General features: G+C 34.5%; 1 protein-coding gene across 4 annotated transcripts in view; it reads right to left on the bottom strand.

Moving 5' to 3' along the window:
• Nucleotides 1–27,796, bottom strand: part of cv-c (RhoGTPase activating protein) — a 170,698-nt gene that overhangs the window by 35,718 nt on the left and 107,184 nt on the right. For all 4 annotated transcript variants that reach the window (XM_035881077.2, XM_085657028.1, XM_035881076.2 and 1 more), the window contains one exon: nt 1,286–1,357. In XM_035881077.2, the coding sequence (XP_035736970.2) occupies nt 1,286–1,357 (72 nt within the window). The remainder of the gene's footprint in view (nt 1–1,285; nt 1,358–27,796) is intronic.

Genomic DNA, 27,796 nt, shown 5'->3' with positions numbered 1-27,796 from the left:
CTTTTCTTTTTTTCTATTTTATTTTATTATATTTTATTTTATTATTTTTTATTTTTTTTTTATTTATTAATCTTTTTCGTTGCTTTGACAGAGATCGAATAAAAGAACAACGCTAGTATTGTTCCCGTATATGTATACATATAGATCGAGTACACCAAAAGTCGTGTCTCGTGGCACGTTCGAGGTTCGAGGAGCCGTTATATATCGATTCGCCTCTGGTGGTCCATTCCGTACTAGAGCAGCATGTTCGCCTTGTCACAATTTTTCTCCTTTAAAAGGGTCCTGAAACCTGACACCTTCGTGGGTTCTCTTTCTTTATATTTTTTTTCTCTTTTTTTTTCTTTTGTTACTTTTTGTTTTCTTTTTTTTCGTCATCCTTTCCCTATCCTATCCTTTTTTTACTTCTGTTAAGGGTCCTGCGTGCATGTATGTAAGTACGTATGTATTTAATAAATGTATTAGTTCCCTCCCCTCACGAGAGGGGGCTTCTCAAATGATTTTCTTCGAAAAAGAGAAGTGGAACACGCGAGAGAGATCACGTAGTATTCTTTTGAAAATCTATAAAGAGAAAAGATATGAAAGGATATCGTCAAAGTAGCTAACGTTTTTACCCCACTTTTTTCTCTCCCCTCTATTTAGTATACTCTATGTTCGATTCTGACGAACGGCGTGGTTCGTTTTCGAGATAAGCTCAGTTTCATATCCGATCGTTTTATTATTATGGCTCGATGAATGTCTTGGACACACCAACGTAATCTTTTACGATACAAATGCTGGAAAGATTAAAGAGCTCAAGTAGGATCTTCAGAATGTTTTTCTCTCTTTCTTTCTCTCAGGAGAAAAATGCCTATCTTTCTTTCTTTATTTTTTCTCTCTGTGTATGCTTATCTGTGTATGTGTGTATCTATCTTTCTCTGAGAAATTAAATTAGGATTGTTGTGAAAAGAAAGAGAACGAGAGGATGGACTCTTTTCTCGAGAAGTCGACTCAAGAGTCACATTTTAATTGCACATTGTCGAGCATTCAGAGAAAGATAGAAAAAGATAGACATTCGAATAAGACCTCCTCTCGACGTTTCGACTCGAGATTTTATCTAAAATTGAATTTCTTTCGTAGCTTTTCGTTAAGGTTTTCCATTTCGCTGACCGAATGGAGATATCGTTCTACGAAACGATCCCTATGAAAATCCTTTACTTCTGATTGAGATTTAAATGTGAAAGAAACAAAATTTACTAAATTAAAAAAGAAAGAAATAAGAAAAAAAAGGTAAAATAAAAATACTCACCCTCGTACATCTGTGCGTACTGAGGAAAACCTGCAGCCCGTAACCATTTGCAAGCCTCTTGTGCTTCGATTTCTACGAACAAAAGAAATAAATGATTAAAAGTCTATACTCGACTTATTCGTTGTTGAATGAACAACTTATTCTCTCTTTTAAAATCCACCATACGTAACCATACATATATATGAATGATGATAATACTTTAATACTTAAGATTATCTTCTTTTTCTCTTTGTTATATACTCGTAAGAAGTAACAAGAAGATTGTAAGAAACGTTCTCGTTCCTACGTTTGTGTAACTATATATATATACATACAAACATACATATATACATAAAAACACACACAAACACGTATATACATACATACATACATAGGTACAAGTCTTTCTTTTCTCTTAAAAGAATTCTTGACGCTCATTAAACCGGCATCGGTGGAACGCGAGACGCGCGCGATTTTCTCAATGAGATCGTATCGTCAGGCTGGATGAATGAAGGTTTCATCGGGAAAAAGCGGCATCCGCGACGAGAAACGCGTTCTTTAGTACGTGTATCTGCTTACATACAGGGTGATTAAGTTGAAACATTTAATATGAACTCGTGAATACGTGTAGGTACTTATTTACTAACTAACTTATTTATTCTCTTTTATAAGATTTCTAGTTTCTAAGAAACTTCTTTTTTAAATAAACGTGTTAATAATTGTTGTATCCCACCTACCAGTCCATCCCATCCTACCCTATTCCATCTTTCTCCTGCATATACATACTTGTAACGTGTTCGTTAAATTTACTTATGATAAATATTTTCAATGTATTTTACATTTTTAGGTTATTATTACGTTCCTATTAAGAATCAATATTTCTTAATATGTTTCAACTAATTTTCAGTTTCGAAATTTATATTATTATAATGGAAGTTGATGGACCATTTCGGAAACACCCTGTATACCTGTTTATACGTACATATATACAACGTTGGAGCGACATCGACGTTCGAGGCCAAAGAGAAAAAAGGAAGAAAAACTTGGAGCTGTACGGAATGCGCCGTGGTACCGCGGATTCAACGACGGCTCATTCAATCGTCAAGGAAGAACGTCGTTGTAGCTCGTTTACTTGTACCCTACTGAGAGAGAAATAAAGAAAGAAAGAAACGAAAGAAACGAAAGAAAGAAAGAGAAAGAGTTAGAGAAAGAGAGAGAGAGAGAGAGAAAGAGAGAGAACATACTAGGAGATGGAAAAAGATAGAACATTCGCGTATACATAGCTAACTATTATTTTCAAACTCCAACGTAAAGTCATTGTCCCATGCGTTAATAAATCGATCATTCAAGTTGATAAGATCGCCGACATTAATTACGAACAGGGTTGAGATTAAATAAGACTATGGTATAGGTAGTAGAACGATGAAGATATATCTTTGATGTAATTATGCAGAAAAACGTATACGGGAAAACTTGTCGATGCGGTACGAATCCAAGGTGCTTGGATTCTTTCTACATTGGAATCGACCACCCGTTGAGGTGAAAAGGGAAGATTCCTAGGATCCCGTCGTGCCGATATAACAACTAGTAATTTCGATTTCGCGAAAGAGAAACGAATAAGCATTTATTTATATATATATAGTTAAATGAAATACTAAGGGAAAATTATTTTTCTTCCTATTTTACCTCATTCTTATTCCTTTTCATAATTCTTAACTCCGTCTCGTATCCGATATTTTACGCGTAGTCTCTGAACGAACGAGATAAGAGTACAGAGGTAAGAAAGACAGTGAGAGAGAAAGAGAATGAGAGAGAGAGAGAGAGAGAGAGAGAGAAAGAGATTGGATGTCCGACCATCGTCGTCTCTCTCCCCAGCTTATTTCTAGACGACGAAATCGCACGAAACGGACAAGCGACGTTTCCATAGACGAACGACATGGAAATCCACGATGTCGAGATCGCTTTGCGGTAGGTCGCCGCGTTTAACATCCAGCTCTCCGGTACTGAATAAAGATCTACGTAGGTGTGTCACTTCGTGCGGAATAAAAGGCCGGCAACTGCCGTTGCGACGCACATACGGCGTATGTATACAGACGACGCGAGGACAGAAACACGAACGTACTTATATACATGGCTTGGTAGATGCAAGGCCCTTTCGTAAGGAGATTTGCCTTTACGCAATTGAGGCGACAACACCCGGACGCGAGACTCCAGAAACCGGCTACACTTTCCGACCGAATTACCAACGTCTTGCGAATAAACGTCTCGAGTGAGATAAAAAAATTTAAAAAACAAAAAGAGAGAGAGAGAGAGAGGGAAAGAGAGAAAAAATGGGGAGGTAATCGGCTATCTCCCTTGCAACTTTGCAACTAATCATTCCCGCTTCGGGTAGTTAGGTAACTTTGTAGACAGGTAAATAGTTATACATAACTATACGATGTATAAGAAAAAAGAAACGGATCATGTATTGATCTAAAGATAAAAGTTTAAAGTGTTCAGAGATTTCAGATAACGATAGAAGGAATATAGGATGATTATGAGGGAGCATGTTTTAAATCAAACGATAAATATGGTACATCCAAGGATAATCTCAGTTTTCCTCGTAAAGATCCTCCTCAATCTCGTTTATCAGTTATGGCAGACTAAAAAATGTTTATCATGAAAGGCGATTCATGATCGTTCGAGAGATTTAAAAGAATATCGTTCTTTTTGAAGATATTGAAGAATTATCGTTCTTCCTCGCAAAGAAGGCTATCGATACAAAAATATAATCGAACAAGTGTTGAAAATACGTAACTCGAATATAAGAACAATCACAGTTCGTTTGAAACTTATCTTCTGGAATATGGACGTGTTCTAAACTTTAATATGTGGATATTGATTAATACCGACAACGAATAAGAAAGAAAAAGAAGAATACACTTTGTTAGGTATGCGTTGTCTTTCGACGTAAGGGATCATAATAAAAAGGGATCATAAAAGGGATCATAAACTAAGTATGTGCAAATTCTTTGAAAACTCTCAACGTTTTTCAAACGATTGGACGAACTTTTCTTTTTCTTTTTCTTCATTTGATCAATGGTTATTGTCTCGGAACGGCCTACTTCAATCATTTCGTTAAACGTTGTTGAGTATATACTATATGTATATGTATATGTATTATACTATATCTATATGTATATGTATTATATATGAAAAATTTTTCTATATGATTTTTTATCTTGACTAAAGAGTTGATATTTTTTTCATTAAGGGAACTTTGTAATAATCGAAGTAGGTGGAAATCTGAAGGTCTGGTGAATACAGTGGATGGGGTAGAACATCTCAACCGACCTCTAACAATTTTTATCGAGTTATCAAAAATACATGGGGCCGTCTATTATCCTGATGAAATACAATGCCCTTTCATATCTACAATACAATTCGCTATTTCTGGACGTTTTTGTTCAATTGCTGTCTTTAATTCGTTTAATTGGGAACAATATTTTTCTGAATTTATCGTCTCGTTGTTTGATAAAATGCAGGATTCCTTTCCAATCCTTCCAAGCATACCTCCAATCCCTCCAAACATATCTCCAATTCCTCCAAACAGAGCATGACCTCCTTGGTTCATTCCGCTTTCCCCAAGACCTTTTTCGCTCAACATTATTATAAGTGATCCATTTTTCATTCACTGTTATTACTTGCTTTAAAAATGGTGTCTTCTCGTTGCATTTATAAAACGGGTCGCAAATGAAAATGCGATTCATCAGATTTTTTTCTAAAAAATCGTCGAGAACCTATACATCAAAACGATTTATGTAGCCAAGCTTCACATGTATGGTGGAAGCTCATGGATGGTGGATTTTGATATTTTTAACATTTCTGTTAATTTACGTGTCATATAGCATGGATTATTTTCGATTAGTGTTTTAATCTGATCTTCAACTATGGTGGAAGATCTACCTGGACGTTTTTGATCTTCAAAGTTGAAATCACCAGCTTTAAAACTAGCAAACCATTTCCGCACAGTTCTTTTAGATACAGCACCTTCACTATTAACAGCGCATATCTTATTCACCGCTTGTGTGGCATTTTTGCCTTTTCGGTAAAAGAAAAGCATTAAATGTGTATAATGCACTTTGTTTGCTTCCATATTTAAAGGCGTATAAAACAGACAAAAATTAAAATATTGTAACCAAAACTTTTTCCAAATATGCCTAAAGTACCACCTTTTGAAATATGTATGCATGCCACTTGTTTTCAATCATTCTGATATATTTAGACCTGTCCTTATGCCACCTACCGAAAATAGGTATTATATAAAATTTTTGGACGACTCAATATGTATGTATTTATGCATGTATGCGCTTAACTGGTTTTGAAACTCTTCGAACGTCTCTTCAATAAGGGACAACGATTGGCTCGAAAAACTAATTAAGCCGTTGGCTATTATCATTCTCTTTTTCTTTAATCCGCTCGCATTCGCATAACATTTTTTTTAATCAACACATCTTGATAATTAAGACTTGATCATTGCGACATTCCTCGACGAGGATCCGTTTCTTTTTCTTCTTTTCTTTTTTGATTTGATTTTAATCTGCTTAGAGATTTGCACGATTAATGAAAAAAATAAAAATTCATAGAGAATAATTTTTCTTTTTGTCACAACCAGATTCCCCAGCGATTAATGTCATTTAATAATTCTCAATAGTTTTCGAAGGAAGATAAAGATAAATATTAAAGAAAAAAAAAAAAAAAAAAATAAAAATTTTAGAGTAATGTTATTCATTAACAATGACATCAATGTTCTGTATTAATCAACGTCTACGTTTTACTTCGTTGAGAAGAAAAAAGAAAATGAAAGGAAAGAAATAAGTGGTGTATCCCTGTGACTCGTAACGATAACGAGACGAAGACTGTCGATCCAGTTGTCTCACATCGACGTGGGCCATTTAATTAACGTCGATCCTTCTCTTGAATCGATGTAATCCCATGAGGAGAAGGAATCATTCGGTATAAGTAAAACAAGTAAGAACGATGTCTCGCTTAAGACTTCGTTTTTATATTTACATACATTTCCTTAATCATGTTTTAAACTTCTCGATGATCATGATAATCGAATATACAACGATACAATTAAAAATCGTTATTGATTACAATTTTATTTTGATTAATAAGAAAATATGATTAAATGATAAATATGATATGATTAATATGATAAATATTTAATTGTATATTTAAAATCTAAAAAATGTATTTATTTATTTATTTATATAAGACGATAGAGAATGATTTATTTTATTTATATTGATTATAATATATCGGTATTAAATATTCCATTACAACGAGAAATAAATATGAATGAAAATAGGACAAATCGATCGACCGAGAGAATGAAATTTTTCAATGAAATTTAGTATAATAATCACGACGTTAATTAGTATGTTAATTGAAGTAGACGCTTTCTTTTTCTGGAAAGTGTGCCAGCGACGTATACGCATGTACTTACGTACGTATTCGAGATATCTCCTCTATCGAGTTCGTTTGTGATCAATTAATATTAACCTCATGGCTGACTTTATCACCGTTCTTGAGAAGCATAACGTATTCGTAAAATAAAATGCATATGTATCGTAAACATCCGTTAATATTACCATAGGGAAAAATTTCTTTTTTCTAACGAGACGTCGTTACATGTTAATTTGAAAGTTCTTAAAAAAGAAAAAAGAAGATGTAGAAAGAAAATTGACATTAGATGCAAACGCTCCCGTTCTACTCTTTCTCTCTACTGGAATTCTTTCGAATTCATGTATATAAAAATGTAGAATATAGAATCCACGGGTGATTATCATAAACATGCAAATACGAAGTGTTCCATTTCTATCTAAGTGCTCTTAAAAATCGCTGTTCAAAAGCTCTAAAAGAAAAAGATACTCGACATGTATAAATTTTTTTAACAGTTCTTATTTGTACAAAACATCGCACAATGATGGAGAATTAACTAATTATAATGCAAGAATCGATATATTTCGTAGAGATTCATGATCGTTTAGAATAATTTCAAACGTAACAACAACGAAGACATCAACTTCATAAAACAAGAAAAAATTAAAAACAAAAAACAAGAGTATAAAATTTTGTCGCGGGACATTTAACGAGGTATTGTATTCGACGTATACACACATATGTATACATACATACGTAAACACACGCATACATACATACGTGACGTAACTTTTCGTAGGATCACCAGGAAGAACGATACATTTCGAGTATGTATATGTAAGATCGTTATGAGAAGGAACGCAAATCGTGTAGGGTCGTGTGGGCGAATTATAATGAGATGAACTATCGACTCAGAACGTTAGTAAAAAAGAAAAAGAAAAATTCACCTTCCACCTTATCGTAATCCGGGATAACGCATGGAATCGATGTTACGGTGTGTTACTTGTGCGAACAATAGAGGTGAAAGGTAAGATGAATCGTGGAACTCGCTTCTTCTTCTTTCGATATATCGCGATACATTCGTTTATTTAGTTCCTTCCACCTCCACTCCACCTCTTCTCTATTCCTTTTGTCGAGCGCGCTTCGTACGTATCTGAGTACTTACGAATGTAAGTACAATTCGATTCTACCTCTGTCTCTGTCTTTCCCTTCCTCCCTCTCTTTCTCTCTCTCTCTGCTACTTCTTTCAGCTTGCAACGATTTATGTTGTCGTTTTATGAGGATCGATAATTCATTAAGTTGGTAACGACATAAATGAAAAGTTTCAATCGAAACTTCATAGCTTGAGATGTTTAATTTTTTAATTAGATAATTTGTATAATTGGTTAATAGAAATGATGAAAATGTAATTGAATAAAAATATAATAAGAAGATTAAAAATAAAAGTATTCGTAAATATCTATTTCTATAGATCTGATTCTTTTTTTTAATTATACCACGAGAAACGAAAAAGATATATTTTTTTGTAAGTTTTTTTTTTTTTTTATCACAATTAACACGTTGCCACACACTTTTAATTTGATGATTGTGCTCAGAAACACATTTTTTTTCAATTGTTTATGATTGCCATATGAAATTGACCGTCAGTCGTCATGTGCAAGACAGCTATATCCGTCATTTGCCTACATATCGCCAAAAATCGGATGGCTATAGCCGTCATTTGCGGTAACATGTTAATCGATCTTCCTTAAATAGCGAATTAATTAATTGATCTACATCTCGTAGAAAAAATGATCGGAAGAGAAGGATCGATAGAGGCACGAAATGACGCACGAAAAATAGGAAGAAATAAACTTGCATGCATTGCACACGTAGATCGAGAGGGGGAGAAAAAAGGAAATAAAAGAAAAAAGAAAAAAAAAGGAATGGAATAGGTTATTATAGGGAAAAGTGCAGGGCTTGAACTTCGATAACGCTCGACAAGTCCCAAGAGAAGATACACGAGTTGTTATCTATAAATAATAAAATCGATGTTGCTTCGATACATTACCAAACGAGTATTACGAGATGGCCTTGTTCGCTTTAAACGATAAAAAAGAAGAAGAAGAAGAGAGTAGCAATCACCTTTACTAAACTTTTCTTGATACTTTTCTAAAACTTTTTGATTGAAATTCATTCAACATTTGTAAGTAGAAAATTCTTGAGTTAACTTGTTACTAAAAAAAAGGAAAACAAAATAAATCAAATCTTTCAATCATCAAAGAAAGCATTGTACCATTGAATTTTATATTTTACGATTCATTCATCCGAAACTTCCTGTATTTCTTTTATTTTTAATCCAAATAAATCTCATACATTAATTACGTTTATACCAATTGAAAATCTCTTTCTTTCTCATTCTTTCTTCCTCTTTCTATGGTTAACGGTTTAAAAAGAAAAAGCATTACAGAGCATTATGTATGAACCTTGAAACGTAGATCATCATTTCGTATTGGCAAACCGTGTCAAGTTTACCGGTTAGCCTTCTTTTTCTTTCAGTTAACAATGAAACTTGAAAAGGATATCTTTCATGCTCACCTCCGATAACGTTCTACGGTGACAGAAAGAAAATAGGAAAAAAAATCAAAGAAACGAGAGTAAATAAGTACATAAATCGTTTAACTTATTTCTTATGCGAGACGGGCCAAGATGATTATATCAAATGAAATGTATGAAAAATAATGAAGATAAATGATAATGACGAGTAAAACGAGTAATACTGCCTATAGTTTCTCTCTATTTCTCTTTCTCCTTCTCTTTTTATGTTTTTTGTTATCTTGATTACACAAATATCAGAACTGGTTTGTCTATTAATATATTTTCTTTGTCGCTCGGATAATTCAAATTATCCGCTTGTACCGTCCTTTGTTACGAAGTTAAAACTTATTGCAAACTAGACGAACAGTTGACAATGATTAAAACTACCGTTACGCGTCCATTCATTCTCCTAACGAAATCTCGTTAGAGACTCTCTTTTACATGCTTTTTTTTCTCTCCTACGCGATATAAAATCGTTCGGTTATTTTGACCGTTTTGGTAAACATAATACTTCATTCCAGCTAACAATCTCTTTCAAATGAACGAAGGAGAATTCGTTCTGTAACAAGAAAATCGATAACACGAGAAATACTAATAAGAAAAGATAGAAAAGTAGGAAGAGGAGAAGAAAAAGAAAAAGAAAAAGAAAAAGAAAAAGAAAATGACGACTGTAAAGGTTTCCAAAGAAGATTCTACTATCTTCGTTGTAGAAAGAGAAGGAATCTTGTAAGAAGAATATATGTAAAGAACACAGAAAATATCCGCGGTAAAATATCCTTCGTACTCACGAACTATTTGTCTCTTTACTTACCGACCATACCCTCCCGTAAATTCCCTCCCACGAATACTATAAAATCCATTTATCTCCGGTATTGTGAGATATAAAAGTAAGGCGTCCTCGAGCATCGTCAAAATTTACGCTCTAATAGGCAAACGAATCCTTTTATTTCGCGACAATAATGGTTAGGTTAAGGGAAAAGGAAAAATAAAAAAAAAAAAGAAAAAATCAATTACGCATTTACCAGCCGGTAAATATGAACTCTGTTTAAGAAGACCCTTTTTGCATCTTTCTATCTCTCTCTCTTTCTCTCCCTCTCTCTTCGTCTCTCTCTCCCTTTGTTTCTCTCTTTCTCATATAAGAAACTCTCGAGTAACAACAAGAGCCACGGTAGTAGATCGTAACTCCAATGGTGAGTCCGTTACACCTTGTCGTGCCTTCTCGTACTACGAAAACTGCCACTGTAGGCGTTCGTTGTCGCTCATTAACGAGGCCGCTTTTTGTTACACCGAAAAGCATGGTAAAACTTGTCGTGAGCAAACGCGGAACCGACTATTTGTGCTCTTGGAAGGGATCCAGATACTGCCGCCAGAGACTCTGGATCCAACGGTGAAATGATGAACAGGATAGTACGAGAAACTAATTAGCGCCGGCGATTAAGCGTTTCTCGCTTCTCTCACTACTCTTTCTATCTCCCTTTAATTCTCCTATAACTTTTCGTCTGTACTTGTGTTTGTCCAAGAAGTTCGCTAACGTGTAATTGAAAGAACGTTTTGCCCTATCTCATTCTTTCTCTCTCTCTCTCTCTCTCTCTCTCTCTCTCTCTCCATCATTCTCTCATTCTTTCATTTTCTCTACCTTAACTTTTGATTTTGTATATTCTATGGATTTTGTATATTCTATCATCCAATCACGTATCATGTTTTAAATTCAAATAAATCATTAATTGACTTCCCGAAGCGTTCCATAGATACAGGTATATGCATAATATATCGTCTATCCTTTTCTAAATAAATATCATCGTATGTTTATTTTTTCCTTCGTCTTTCTACGATTTATGAATCTTTATTCTACGATCCATAATTCATATTAATCTTAGATTCATTTATTTGAAATTAAGTTCACCGAAAGTTTCGAAAATTTCGTTGATCGTTTAGAAAAGAAAAATAGAGAAAGAGGAAAAACATCAATCATGTTCTAAAACGGATGAGGATCAATAACTTCCTGGAAGAAAAAAAATCTTTTATAGGAATGTGCCAAGATGAAAGAGGAAAAGAGAGAGAAAGAAAGTTTGAGAGATAGAGAGATAGAGAGATAGACAGATAGAAAGATAGAGAGAGAGAGAGAGAGAGAGAGAGAGAAAGAGGGGGAAAGAAGAAGGAAAAGATGAAGAGAAGCACGCGTTTCCGCATCGTCGTTGAAAGGTGGGTGTTTGTCGCCAGACATCGTGATTACAAGCGCTTGCCAAAGCTTTCACCCATTGTTCCGAATAATTATTCTTCTTGGAGACGTCCGTTCTATAAAACCGTTAATCCTACGCTCAACGACGCTTAAATCAACTACTTTTAATCAACTTGACTTTATGCGTTCGAATTATTTTTTTCGCATTTAGAAACAGAGACTTTCAAGATAGACAAAGAAATAGAACTAGGACGGAGAAGGAGGGGGAGGGAGACAGAGAGATAGAGAGGAAGAGAGAAAGAGAGAGAGGATCGAGTGTACCGAACAGTAGAAGCTCGCACCAGTTTCGGTGTTAAAGGGAAATCACTTTGCGGAAATACGAGACGATAGGACGAGGTTAGTTACAACGGATGAAACGAGTACTGAATTGTAACTAACGATTCTCGGAATGACTTTCCCGTGGTTCGTTACTTGCGCGCAATTTAAACTGCAAATTGATGCCGGACGCTTCTGTAAGATCTTACAATTATTTTCCTAATGTTTTGATACGGTGGCCCCTTCTCGAAATGCGAGTATTATCGTGATGGTTATAATGAAAAAAAAAGAAGAAAAAACAATGTGGCAAAAAAAGAGCAAAGTCAACAAGCAATGAATACATACATAATCCACCAATGACGTTCGAAGAACGAATTTCATTTAACGTACTTTTTTTGAAGATAGCAAACGAACATGATACATATATATTGTATGTGTGTGTGTATGTATTCCAACAGAAATTTTTCTTTCGTGTCGTTCACTTTAAAGAGAGAGAAAGAGAGAGAGAGAGAGAGAGAGAGAGAGAGAGAGAGAGAAGAGAGTACCGAGAGAGACCACCCTGAATCTTGTTCCTTGGATCCTGCGTGGTGCACGCGGATTATTTTGAAAGCGAGTCACGAACACGTATATCTGAGTACGCCGATACATCGCTGCTTCTGCTGCTGGTGAAAAGAAGAAAAAGACCTTACGAGGTCTTGCTCAGGGAGAAAATAAATAAAAGCCGAAATCGTCAAAGATGCACGACGGTGAATCGAAATAAAGAATTTCATCTCTGGTCACATTTTTCATTCTTCCTTTCGTTTCTTTTTTCTTTTTTTTCGTTTTCATAATAAAAATTCTATTGTTTACATGATAAATAAGAGCGTGAATAAATTGAAAAATCTATCAAATAATTATTTCCACTTATATATATACATAACATATTACATATAGACATTTATGAATAAAATGTTTCAAGGAAGGAAACAATATTTAACTTGTTTCAGGTGACTCTACAGGAAGCCACAGAGAGAGTGAGAGAGAGAGAGAGAGAAGACATCATGTTGTGTCGTTACGTTTCTCTTCCCACGGCGTTTGTAAAACACCTCGTGCGTGTGCAAAAGACATATATAAACGTATATATAAATATATATATATACATATATATATATATATATATATGCGCATTATATAGTTACACACAGATACATATATGTGTAAAGAAGAAACACGTAAATACGTGTATATGAGTACGCGCGTATATGTATATAACGTGATCTCCCTCTCTCACGCGCGCGCGCGCGCGAATACACTTTCGCGAACGACAATAAGGCGTGATAATGCGAGCTCCGAAACGTTTAGTCATCGCGGCACTTCAAACTGCTCATGTGGACGATGAACCTCGTACTTACGTCATTTTTCTCGAGGATTCAATCTAGCGAGATAAATGTGCCCGTCTCTCTCTTTTTATTTTTTTCTCTATCTCTCTTTCTCTTTCTCTTTCTCTCTTACATGAATGCGCCGAGCGTATCATTATCGTAACACCGTTTCGAAGAAACTCTATTACATGAACTAGTTCGTCTGTTAACTTACGACAGAATAACGTTCCGTGTTTGAGGTAGGTCAAGCGAGTCTTCCATGTGAGCAGGAAGAAGTTCTTCTCCAAGAATGAAAAGAATAATGATCGACTTACGAGTATACCGTTCAAAGAGGATAAAAAAGGGGTATTTTTAAAGGAAAAGTCGGAAGTTATTCTGCTTTCCGTTATCTGTGAAACGAATGTAATTCGTTAAAAAGAAGAGGAAGGAACCAAATATGAGGATAGAGAGCAGACGGTTACACTGAAAATTTTCTAGGAAGACACAGACAGGGAGAGAGAGAGAGAGAGAGAGAGAGAGAGAGAGAGAGAGAGAGAGAGAGAGAGAAGATTCATTTCTTCTCAAAGTTTTTACTTCTCTTATTTCCACGCTCTCCTTCGCATACGGTAGTATTTATAATTTAGTGCGTGCTATGCTGAGTTACGGCAAAGCGTAATGATATTTCGACTCTCTTGGTAAAGGAACGAGAGAGAGAGAGAGAGAAAGAGAGAGAGAGAAAGAGAGAGAGGAGAGAGAGAGAGGGAGAGAGAGGGAGAGAGAGACAGAGAGAGAAAGAGAGAGAGAGAGAGAGAGAAAGAGAGAGTATCTTGAGATTCACGAGAACGATATTTTCTTCTCCGAAGTAGACTGGAGACTCTATTTTCCGATGTATCTGGAGTGAAAGATCTAAATATAGTGATAGGTACGTTTTCTCTTTGCATGAAAGAAAGATAAATAAAAGATCCATTTACTTTGATTCGAATCACTGGAAAATTAAGAATGAACGATCCATAATACGTATATAACCATATATCTAGCAAATGGAAATAATAGTAAAATAATTGATAGAACGTAATCTATTACTTTCGATAATGCTATAACAAACGTATCAATCTGATCGATTTCGGAAGAGAACATTATGAAAAAAAAAAAAAATACAAAAAACAGAAAAAAAAAAATAAAAAATAAACAAAAAAAGGAAAACAAAATCTTGGATAAGAATGAACTTTCTCGGCGTGTTTATCATCCGGTGCAATGATCCGCACGTACATCGTAAGACTCGCACTGATAATTAGTAACGACTTCAAAGCGAGTTGAAGGTGTAGTAAAAAATATTTTGAACTCGAAAGAACACACCAGTAACGGTAACAACAACGGCAATGACTGGCGGTGGCAAGCAATAATATAACAGCATGAAAGACACAGTACGAGGGTAATACTTGAACGCGGCTCGGTTGATTTACGAGAAAACGAGATCGATAATTAGAAGGCGGCGAGCGAGCTTGTCGTCAAGTTTTTTTATCTCCTCCCCCGCGTCACAACGTTAACTCGCCAGAACGGATATATTTCGATTGGTAGTAATAGTATCGTGAGCGACAAGCCTTGTCGATTCTTCCGGCTGAAGGAAGGAGAGTTTGTACGTATGTATATATGTACGTATGTAAGTATGTATGTATGTATGTGGAGACGACGTGCTGAGAACAAACGATAATGCTCTGTCGCGATTGGAAAATTAGTCGGGCGTCGATTCGTCGGACTATTCGACGAGTCGAAATCACCGCCATGTTCAAATAAGACACCTATTCGCTGACAATGATTAATTTCCTTTTATAGATTTCGCCATGAGATTATAAAGCAAGTAGACTCGTTGTTACCCTATCTCTCTCTCTTTCTCTCTTTGAGATCGGACCTACTAACACGCACAGCAGCGATCCGTTACTTGAAAGTGCATGGAAGCATTAAATCGGCCATAGTAGTTCCCGAACTCGAGGCGTCAAAACGAATCGATCATCATAAAACGAAGGTGTTACAACGAGAGAGCTCTTTCTCAAGCTCGCCTCGAGGTGAAAGTCACGATCTTTGCGCTATGAAATGCTCCTTAAGGAGCAACAAGTAACTTCATTTATGTATTAGTGACGACTACACTACGCCGTAATACAAACATGTTTACATACACACATATTCTTCGATACGCTCATTCTAATCTTAATTCTCTAATCATTTTTTAATTCCTTTTCCTTTTCCCTATTCTTTCCCTTTTTTTCATTTTTTCCTACTTAAGAACGCACGAATTTCCACCAAAAAGAATTACCGTAGTTATATTCACAAATAAAACGGGATCGATAGATTAACAACTAAAGTTACAGAGAGATTACAAACAGGTACCTGGAATTTTCCGGGAACTTTTTAAAATGATACGTTTTGTTTATTCTCGGATACGGTATTAGTAATTAGTTAAAATGATACAGGTATCGATGCTTCCTGTTAACTATCAATAGTCCTCGAACAATTTTACGTATAATATAGATATAAAAACAAAAAGCGTCGTCGAGAGACAGGCAGTCTAGCAATTGGTCTCGACTAATCTTAGCAAGTGAAGATATAAACCAACCACTTTTAAATTCGTCGAATACATATGTATATACATATGTATTAAATAAATCATCATTGATTTCATATTCAACAGCTATTATTTTACTCAACGTTCACCCCGTATGTATGTTTGTATGCGTGTGTGTGTATGTGTTTGTATATACATTCAATTAAGAAAAAGGGGATCGAGTTATCGACCATCGAAACGCGTCGATGCTTTGATCTTCGAGTATACTCGAGAAGAAGAATCGTACACTCTAAGAAGATAACACCTTCGAAATTAGAACCGTTCGATGCCAATAAGCTCAAGAGTTTGAACAGTAATATCGTTCAAATCGATATTCTCTTTGTACCTAAATATTAACATTAATTTATTTTAAATGAAATTTTTGCGAGTAACATTTAACGCGTTAAAGGGCTTTAACGTCAAAAGCAAATGATTAAAAGCTTTCTATTATATAATACGTGATGTAATCGTATTCTTGTTGTGGTTCGTGCCTCAATCGAATTCGATTTGTCGAGATTAAATGTTTTCATGCTCTCTCTCTTTCTCTTTTTTTTCTTTCTCTTTTCATCTTATTCGATTCTTTACGAGAGAATCTTAGTTAGGGTGTTGATCAAGGATCGAGGCGGTAAAACGTGCGCCTAAAAGGCGATTCAATTAAACACAATAAAAGTCGTGTTAATGCAAATCCAGGTCGGCATATATATCGCAAATAATACAGTTCATTAGTAAACGGTCTCGTCGTGTTCGTCCGTGCAAGCGGTTGTTTGCCGATACTATGGCTTCGCGTTGCTCTCTCTTGAGAAGAGTTGCGTGTACGCATATTCAAATGAGATATACGACTGTGAGGAGCATATAGCTTCTATATATAAGCGCACGCGAAACTCAAGGGACCGTGAAGATTGACTCCTCCTCCTCCTCCTCCTTCTCCTTCTCCTTCTTCTTCTTCATCTTCTTCTTCCTCCTCTTGAGCACCGTTTTATCTCACGAATTAACGTCGTATCGCTCAACTTCTTTCATTCAATTGAAAAACGCTGAAGGTGTTTGATTTTCGATTAATTTTTTTTCAATTATTTTTTAATAAATGAAGAAACAATTGTACGTTTGATACGCTTATCTATATTATTGCGTTTAATGTTAATATGTTATTTATTTAATATGGTATTAAATGTATCATGTATTTGTCGAAAATAAATATGACGATACGATGAAAGTATTTAAATTTGAAAATAATCAAATTTTAATATTTTTATGAGAAAAAAATTTGCCTGATTGAATATTTTTAATTAAATTTTCATAGATAAATTAACAATTTTTTAAAATTTAATTTCAAGATAAGCAGATTTTTAATATTTTTTTTAGAAAACGTGCTAACCATATTAAGAAAAAAAAGTCGCTTTCGTTATCTCTCCCGAAGATATTTCAGTGAAGTTCGAAGGGACAAAAGAACTTTTTTTTTATATCATCGTTAAATCGCTTTTATTTTAAAATTTAGTTTTCTAAGAGATCACGATCTCTAAGTACGACGTATTCGATTGGTTTACAAAGGATATTTCGTGGACTAGGTAGGTTAATACATACGTACGTATGCTTAAGGGTTTCTGACCTCTTGGGTGGTCCGAATTTTACAGGCGCCACGTTATAAGGCATACACGGGGGATTCGCCTCGAAGCATTACGTGTTATGCTAATTATTCCGAACATACCGTCATAAATATCTCGTTATTGCTCCTCCTCGTAAATAAAACAGTAACGTGCGGCACCGAAGAAACGATATTGCGGACGGTTAGACTGTAAAAGAAGAAAAGGGATAGAAAGAGAGAAAGATGATGGAAGAAGAAGGAGAGAAACGCGTCTTTGTTCATTTATATAACAAGAAAAAAAATGTTCAGCTAATGAGGGCACAATATTTACGTCGAATTGTTTTTCTACATTCAAAAACATACAAGTTTTTAAAGGCCTATTCTTAAAAGCCACGGAATCTTATAAAAATACGTTGAGTTACCTTTTATACGTAAAGTTCAGAGTATTTAAAGAAAATTCGATTATAATTAACGTGATTTAGAAATGCCAAGAGCTATAGAAAAAGGAAATGAGATATGAGAAGAGAGTAATTAAGTTAGTGAAGAGGTAGTAGGGTTTTAAAATAAAGTCCGTAGAGATTTGAAAGAACCCCGGATTTTCTTCATTCTTTTCATTCCGAATAACGAAACTCTATCGCGGTTAAGGGGAAGGTTAAATTGACAAACTTTCTTCTTTGAAATGTCAAAGTTTAGCTGACAACATGTCCTGACGGACGATTATTTCTGTGAGCTATATTTTATTTTTTTTTCTTTCGCGTGAACTTTAAACGAGACTGTCTTTAAATGATATCGTTGTCATTGTCGTCATCGTAATAGGGCAACAATGATGAAGTTTTCGAAAAACCCTTTGTCCCTTACCGGATTGCATTTTCCCTTCGCTTTGTTCGATCTCAATAACGATTGAAATTTCTGGAAAATCTCATTACTCCGTTTCTACGTTCCATTACACTTTATAAACAGCGCTGTCGTTTACAAAATTATAAACTCTTCAACTTCTTACTCGAACACGAGAATATTGAATTTCTCGTTACAACATGACATGTATCAAAGAATATTCAAAATTGAATCTTGTAAACGTTCTATTAATAAAATCTTTTCAACTAAGAAAAGGTTTTTATAGAGACAAAAATATATTTCGTATTTATCGGGAAAATTTATTCGACGTGATGTCAATAAATTTATATAAAAAGTCGAGAAAATATGTCGATAAAAATATTCGATGTATTGACGAATGTGTAAAAAAAAAGAAAGAAGAAAAAACAATATCTGTATATATATATTCAGGCGCATGAGTTACATATGTATGCAGCTACCATATGACGTGTAATCATTGTGGGAAAACAAAACGCAAAAATGCAAACATAATGTAGGCAAATGATTTTCTCTTTTTCTATTATGAGAATGATATATCCTAAAGGCACGTTCTGTCCTATAACGAGAAATCGATTTTATCTATGACTGGCTTTGAAATTTGAACGTAACGAAATTCTAACTAGGTATAAACTTTCTACTAGATCCGGACTACTAACGCCCGCTCATAAGACCTAGTGAGCTAAAAGTTCACGTTAAAGCCGGCTTAGCTTCGTGATCTTATTGCGATCTACAATCAGAATACACATACATATATCGTTGGGATAATCGAATCGAAAAGGGACAAAGAACGAATGACTCGTGACTCGTGATGAAAATTCTCCCTTCGAGCTAACTCCCTTGTTGTCTCCTTTATTCAGTCTTCTCTAATTTCCTTCTAATCGATTTCGATTCACGATGTAAGTATAAAGTTTACGAGAATAATCTGCTGGTATATGATCCTGAAAATACAATAGAATTTCTCTTACCTTTATTATACTTTGGATAATATCAAAATATTATTATTATTACATAAAAAAATAAATATATAAAAACAACAAATTATAATTCCAGAGAGACGGATTCGTCGAAAGAAAATATAAATATATAATATAAATATATAATAAATATATAATAATCGAGATATACAATCTGCGTTATACAATTAATAAATTCTCTTATATTAAAATAAAATCGTATGGATTTTTCCAACAGTCGTCTATACCGATTAATTTGGATTATAGACATTTATGATATTATATAACTTTTGACTACTACAGAGATAAACTAATAATTTTATATCTCGATGTAACGAATTAAACGGAGCAAACTATGTACATATATAAATACACACATATTGTATGTATTTATATTGGAACGATCCGTATGAACATGCATACAACGTTAGTCGTATGAAACTAACAACCTCTTGAACGTATGCATACAAATACGCATATACATACACATAGACGCAGACGTGTAGATAGTAGAAACATGAAGGTACGTGTATAGTAACGAAGTAGGACGAGCCAACGTATCGCCTTTCACTCGAAATTCGTAGGTGGCGAGTGACAGACGCACCGGAGTGCGATCTTCTAATAAATCTCTACTCGCAGGAGTATATCGAGAAGATGAGAAGAGAGGGAGAGAAGTATAAGGGAGTATCAATTTACACGTGGGCTTTAATTCTACGCGAATGCTCGCACGCGCGTTGCCCTGAAAGACCCCGATACCCATTTCTTTTTTTTTTTTTTCTTTTTCCTTCTAATTCGATCTCGTTCACACAACAGAATACAACCGACTTTCTCGCGTTCCACGATGAAATTAATGAAAAATATCCATCGTGATTTATGAAGAAGGATCGTTTAAAAAAATTTCTAAAAATGTATGAAATATAGTGACAATGAAAATCAATCTAAATTGACAAGTTAATTTGAAATCTTTCTTTTTCTTTTTTGTTTTATTAATCACATTGATATCCCGTCACGTAACACATGTATGTGTTTTTATGTTGAATAAATAAATAAATAAATAAAAAGACGAAAGAAAAACAAAAATACTTAGATCAAAGAGATTTCAATCGCGATAATTGAACAGCGTTATTTAATATCCATGCTCCTGAGTGTTATAATGAATGTACCTCGATCGCTTCATTATCCGCGAGAACTCATGCGCTCACTGTGCATTTCGTTTGCAACTGTCTCTCTCTCTCTCTCTCTTTCTCTCTTTCTCTCTCTCTCTCTCTCTCTCTCTCTTTCGTGGGCGTGAGACATTTTATTGGCGCCAATTTTATTCGTTTTCACGTATAAAGGATAAGCATAGGTCGCACCCGACGACGTGGGAAAGAATCTCAGGATCTCAAGACTCTCCTTCTGTTTTTTCGATTAACTTTTAACGATTCTCTCTCCCTCTCTCTCTCTTTCTCGTTCGACCACTTAGATTATTCGTACGTAAAACGCACTGCGAAATCGAATGAGATACGTTCGAGAACAAGTCGTAAGTATCAAACAAGATTACTTCCTACGGGCCATATGTGAGTATAATTTAGATTTCCTAGTCTCTGGCCGATTATAGTCGTTTACTCTATCTCATTCTTTCTCACACGCAAAATACACGATGTAAGAATCGCAAAATGGAACGAGAAGGTAGGCTACCCCTCCACCTTCTCACCCCTGATTACCGTTTCACCGTTTATGATTTTTGTTCTTTAGCTTGGAAAAATTTTTTTTTTCTTTTTTCTAAACGTCCGATAGTTTCCCACGACGATAGAGAAGGAGAACAACGATTGTTCGGGGTGGAGAGGAGATCGTTATTGCGAACGCGTGGGTCGCGCCCTTCGGGATGCAACTCTCTGGAACTTCACTAAAACGTAGCTTTCTCGAGGAGCTCTTAACGATTCTCTTTCGATAGCCTCCTAAGCATGGCGCCTACGAGCTTCAAAGTATTATCTTATGGAAAATCAATGCGCACTATCTCTCTCTCTCTTTCGCTCTCTTACTTTTTCAATTTTTCACTCTCATTCTCTCTTTTTCTCTTTTTATTCTTGGTCTTTATTGTCTCTCTTTACGTTAATTCGCAAAATCGTTGCAAAATCATGCCTCGTCGATGTTATTACAAGAGAACGTAAAATTTCTGGAAATCGTTTAAACTGCCCACGTAAATCCCTTTCGAAAATTACGAATACGAATATATATATATATTTTTTTTTCTCTTTTTGTTTATACTATCTTTTCTTTAAAATATAGGTTAGCAATTGGCGGTCTGTGGCTCTATTTGTTTGCTCCAGTAAGATACAAGAAAACGATCCCCATTATTTAACACAATACCATGTTCATCATCTCACGAAACATGGATATTATTTCTTTTTTATTCTTTTTTACGAATAGTCTCAGTCTCCTATCGTTATGTACATTTATAGATTATTATTAGATTAAAAAGGAGAAAGTAAAAAAACATTGTTACTAATTCTTCTTATACCTTTTTAATACGAATTATTAATATTCACAACTTTCTAAGAGAAAATATCTCAAAAGTGATACAACCACATATATAATACCTATATTTTACATATTTCTATTTCAACCATATTCAACCTTTTTTCTTGGGCCGCGTAAATATGTTTGCTACATTATGCATAGCAAACCACAACATAATACATTATATTTCTTAGTATAATATAATAATGTAAAAAGTAAAATTAAAAATTCCAAAAATAAATAAATAAATAAATCTATAAGAGCGTTTATTTAAAAATTAATAGATAATTGCATTATTATGCAATCAGTAAGTATTTATATACGTAATGATTTTTATATGCGTAAGTATGTTCTTCGCATATTTCTTTCTAGAATATAGAAATAATTCGCCGATGCGAACAACATAAGCAACAGATGAGCATATTCTTATACGGTCTTGTATTTTTCAATCACTAATATAATATAAAAGCTTGGCGAGCCACAAGATGAGGATGATTGCCCTATTCAATATCAGATAAAATGTAAGAAAAGCTCTTCTCGTAAGCTACACGGTTTTTCTTGTTAAACATGGAATAATGAATTTAAGTAATGGATAAAACGAATAAAACGGGAGTAAACGAATTGATCAATTGTAGGGACCGTACGAATGTGTCTCACGACAGAGAAATTGTCCTTCTATGTGACTATTTAAACTCGGTAAGTTTATAAGATGATCACTTGTTGATCCACTTTAGTTCGATGAAAAAGAAAAGAAAAAGGAATCCATTAAACGATTCCGATTCTAAGAATCTTTGTAGGTTAACATTTGTTTTATCTATTTTCTTTGGCGACGTCGCCGAGCCGTCTTCGAAAAAATATGGATCGGCTTTTCCTAGAACTTATATAGATCAAACTGTCAATATTCTCTCTTTCTCTCTTTCAATCTGTTTCTCGAGATCAAAGAAAAAACTTGGCCATCTGCAGACTGTTTACAATTTATATATGATTCATAGAAGTGAATGTAGGTTTACATTATTTCCTTTTTCTTTTTTCTTCTTCTTCTTCTTTTTCTCCTGCTTTTTTTTTTCATGACATTTATTATCCCAAACTTCAATTTTATTTCTTTCCTATGTCATTGATCGTTTTATTTCTAATTTTATTTTATTACGTATTTCATCGTTTTTTTTTTTCATTCGAATTGTATATTTTATTTGATATTCATTATATTATTTTTGTTTTATCTATGTTTAAAGTTATATACATACGTACAATGAAATAAATTAAACCTATAAACTAAGGCAAATGTAATAGAATATAGGGTTTACATGATGCTGAAACGTGAAAATTTTGCGCTTGAGGCAGAAGCGACTCGTTTAATTCGTCTTCTCGATTAAACTCACACTGAGAGAAAGAGAAAAAAATAAAGAGTGAGAGGAAGCATTCTCATGCATCTTTCGTTGAAACGGCGTGGGCTAAAGGCTTACGTTGCTTAAGACCGTTTATCTCAAGCCAGGAACGACGCATTCATTCATGCGAGATATCCTGCACCGTTCACTCACCACCCACGAGTATGAACGTTTTGTAGGATTCAAGGAGTAACAAGGAAGGCAATGTTATTTAAAATATCTCATATATCGTGACAGATATATATATAAAGAAGATGGACGCGGAGTATATATATTACAATAAAATAAAAGAGATCTAATTGAATTTAATTATACTGTACTATTGTATATATATAAAATATATGTAATATTAAGGAAAGCATTCGTAATATTATCGAAGGGAAGAGGAACGTGGAGAATATATATTACAATAAAATAGAAGAGATCTAATTAAAATTAATTACATTCTACAGTTATGTATTGGGTTCCTCAGATTTTAATGTTCAAACTTTGTCAATATATTCTATGGCACAAAATAAGAAAAAAATGTTATGTAAATATAGGTCACATAGAGCTTTATTAAAAATTTATAACAAAAATACGGAATACAAGTAAAACCAACTTGCTGTTAATATGAGCATTGACCCAAATAGATTAATGTATTTACTACTTGACATCATCACTTCTAGAGTTAATTAATACTTGTTTTCAAAATGTCTACCTGTTGATGCATACGTATGTCTCTCAATTGTTCCTAGTATTTTCTCCTAAAGATCATATATCATTATTAGAAATATCTGCCTTTGGGAACTCGTTGAATACTCGGTAAAAAAAAACATAGATAAAAAACATATTGCCATTTTGTCCAAGCTTAGGCATTTTTAGTCAAGTACCTGGTTCTCAATAATGTATCGAGTCGGGTAATAAATAAATAGTGAAAGTAGACGTCTAGACGCGACGAGCCAAGGGTTGTCTGGCGCCTAGCCTTGAAATATCCATTGACACCCTCTAGTCTACACGATCACTAGAACAAAGGGGCACACATGGAATGTTTAAACATTCCAACGAACTATCCTGACATGCCCACGACCAATAAGGATATTGCTTTCCTTTTCCGGGAATTTTTTACTTAAACTCCTCCATTTCCATTCCGCTTTCCTAATTCATTAATATCTTCGTGGATAATTTGAGAGAAATCTACAGACAGTCGTATCAAAGCATTTGCACTCATCAATAAGATAGCCGAGTCTTATCAATATCACTGGCCATACCTTAATCGGAGGTATCCAGTACAATTTAAAACGCAACAGCACAACTAATTACGCATCAACAATTTTATTTTATTTCAACGAATGTGATAGTTTCAATTCGCATAATATTTATTATCGCGCATCTACCTCGCGAGTTTTACGGGATCCTTTAAAAAAATGCGCGTTTTCCCATTAATTTGCGAGAACGCGGCAAGCGATATTTTATTGACAACGGTATCCTAGTGCTGCCGCCTTTATTCATCGCGATCAGTGGATCTGTGATTCTGACAATAAGAAAGAGACGAGAGAAATTTTCCGTGAAAATCGAGTATCATAGTTGATCCGGTGTGAAACATGTATTTGGAAACGTAGTTGCGCCCTCATGACGCAACACTACTGTTTTTAATAATGATTGACAGCGATCAAAGATCGAATTTATAACTGTACAAATTTCGTTTCTATTTTGTTTCATTTCATTGAATGCATTATTAATCTTTTGTATTAATTCATTACGTGAATTTATTCGTGTTTGATACATTTTATCTTTTAAAGTTCCCCACAGATAGAAGTCGATGGCATAAGATCGGATGATCTTGGTGGTCAAGAGATTAATGCACCTCGATCTATCCATCTGTGAAGAAACTGATTATACATTAACAGTAAGTCGGTTACTATTACTATTACTTGTAATCTGCATTTTTGTTATAACTTTTTATATTATAACTTATATATACATATATAATATATATTATATATAATATTAAGGGAAGCACTAGTAATATTATCGAAGAGAAGAAAAATAACTCATATTATTATATCCAATTTTATTCTGTTAATTCGTATTTGCAAATTCTGAATTCTTGCGGATTTTAAATTATATTCTTTCGTTTCTCTTCTATTACGTTTAAGTAACTTTTTTATCAATATTATCTTTTAATCGTAATATGAGTTAGCGAATAAGGAACAAAGTTGGACGAAACATAGCGACGCTTTCCGTCGGCTATCATGTTACTCTTCCCTCGACCGCACCAGAACCGCAGTTTTCTTTGTAAAGAACAAGATCTACCATCGGGCCGGCAGCCGTTGACTATACACCATAGCGAAAATATTTGCGTTTCGCTACCGAGAAATACTAACTTCACGTTTTATCGCTTATAAAAAGACTCAAAGGAACGTTTCTTTTTTTTCCCCTTTCCTTTTTCTTTTCTTTTTTCTTTTTTTTTCTTTTTTTTTTTAAATAAAAGAAAAATACGTGGAGTAGATCTAGACGTTATAGCATGTGAGTAATATTAGCGCGGAAAATATCAAAGCGGTGATACGATTTTCATAGCACATGATGGCCACCACGTGTAATATCCACCTCTTATCTACATACAATACTATTATATTATGTATGTACCTTTCATGTATATAGTTATGTATATATGTATGTAATACATATCCAACATACACGTATCATACATACACGTATCCTACATCGAGTATGCAGATGAATATTGTCACGAAATTCTCGAGCACATGCCGTAACGTAACGTGCATAGTTCCGAACGTAAATTGCCATTTGTCGTAACGACGATTCAGCAGGTACCTACGTTCCAACGTTTCGTCCTTGTTGGACATACATATGTACGTATCTACGTGCGTATATATTGTATAAACGTGATACGTGCGATCGTAACGAGCGAACTAACTTGACGCGTGTAGGTAGAATAAAACAGGTTTTTATCGTTACCGCGTTGAAAACGCGTATTTGACGAGCTCTGCGTTGTTCGCCGAATCGCAATGTGTCGCTGAAAGAGATCTTTTAAAAAAGAAAAGAGAGAGAGAGAGAGAGAGAGAGAGAGAGAGAGAGAGAGAGAGAGAAAGAGAGGGCGTGGAAGTTATAGGATAAATGAAGTTCTTTTTTCCTCTTACTTTCTGTTTTATCTCTCTCTCTCTCTCTCTCTCTCTCTTTCTTTTTCTCTTTTTCTTTGGCATTTACAAATTTACAAATAACAAGATTTGTTTACCAATAACATTTGATAATTTCCAATACACTTTAGATATTTAATATTTGTCCCGCAAAAGGTAGATGTCTACGTTTACTATTTATCTACATATTTATAAATACAATTATAAATTTGTATTTTCGATCGGACGATTGATTAGGAAAAACAAATAGTTATTCATAAAACATTATTAATTCGTCTCTCTCATTTGAGATAAAAATTCAAAATAAGAAGATAAAAGAAGAAGAAAAAGAAAGAGAGAGAAAGAAAGAGAGAGAGACAAGGAGAGAGAAAGAAAGTGAGAGAGAGAAAGAGAGAGAGACAGGGAGAGAGAAAGCGAAAGAAACAGGGAGAGAAAGAGAGAGAGAGAGAAAGAGAGAAAGAGAAAGAGAAAGAGAGAGAGAGAGAGAGAGAAAACGATCGTTTCTTGGTGCCAAGTCTTTCTATTTGTCGTGTGGCGACAAACTGTTCCCGTTTTATTTGCGGTGTATCACGTTTTTCTATTCAAGTTTAGTTTTGGACTTCTTGTCTCTCTCTCTCTCTCTCTCTCTCTGTATATATATATATATATATATATATATATATATATATATCTCTTTAAGGATTGTGACGCTTCTCACGCTCTCCTTTTTTCAAAACTCTTCGAGAATCCGAATGTAACCAAGAATCTTCTGTCTGTCTTTCGAAAGAAGAACAGAAAGATGAAGATGAAGAGAGAGAGAGAGAGAGACAAAGATCCCTTTCATGTTTGCATATCACTTTCAGTTTCGACAGTGACTCATTTACATCCCCTCGATATCGTCATCATGCGATCTCTTGTATCTATTTAAACGAGTGGGTTATATTTCTTCGCGAAATGAACGAGGGCCGATACGTATAAACGATGACGATTCTGCTAGATAACAACGTAACGTTTTTCACCGTGATTATCTTACAATAACAGAAAATTTTCGTTTTTTCAAACTTTTATATGCGATTATACGATACAAATAAAAAAAATATATTTGACAAAATTAAGTATCGTTTATTTTTTTATTTCATTTAACAAAACCTTGTTATATTTTCGTTTATATCGATAAATTATTGCGTCATTTTAATGGAAACAACAATCCCAATTTATTGGAAAATGAAGGAGAGAGATGAAGACAGGGAGAAAGAGGAAGAGTGAGGGGAGAGAGAGAGGGTAAAAGAAGGACCTGTTATGGTAAGCCGATGCAACCTCCATGTTATTGCATCAACGGTTCATCAAATTTTAATGATAAAGCTGTTAGGCGTGTCCAACGACAACGAAAGCAAATTTTGACGGCAAAAGCTTAATGTAGGCAGGGCCAACTGTTCGAACCCTATAATATGGGCCGGACGCTCGACCTACGACTGACCTATTGAAAATCAATGTCCCAGTACCTTTGACAAAGACCTCTTTATCACTTGCTCATTCGCTCGTTCGCTCGTTCATTGTCGGTATCTTCCTTTTTTTTTCTCTCTCTGTTTCTCTCTTTTTATTCTTTTTCCTACCTTCACACGGATGAATGCACTTTAACCTCTCGTTTGCAAATTCCTGCCACGAAAAGATCTAAACTGTCGAAGGTAGA

Source organism: Vespa mandarinia, chromosome 5 (genome assembly GCF_050613455.1).
Source record: "Vespa mandarinia isolate Hongniang chromosome 5, ASM5061345v1, whole genome shotgun sequence".
NCBI classification, from domain to species: domain Eukaryota; kingdom Metazoa; phylum Arthropoda; class Insecta; order Hymenoptera; family Vespidae; genus Vespa; species Vespa mandarinia.
The sequence above is the reverse complement of the archived record's forward strand: the minus strand, read 5'-3'. Positions and strand labels throughout refer to the sequence as shown.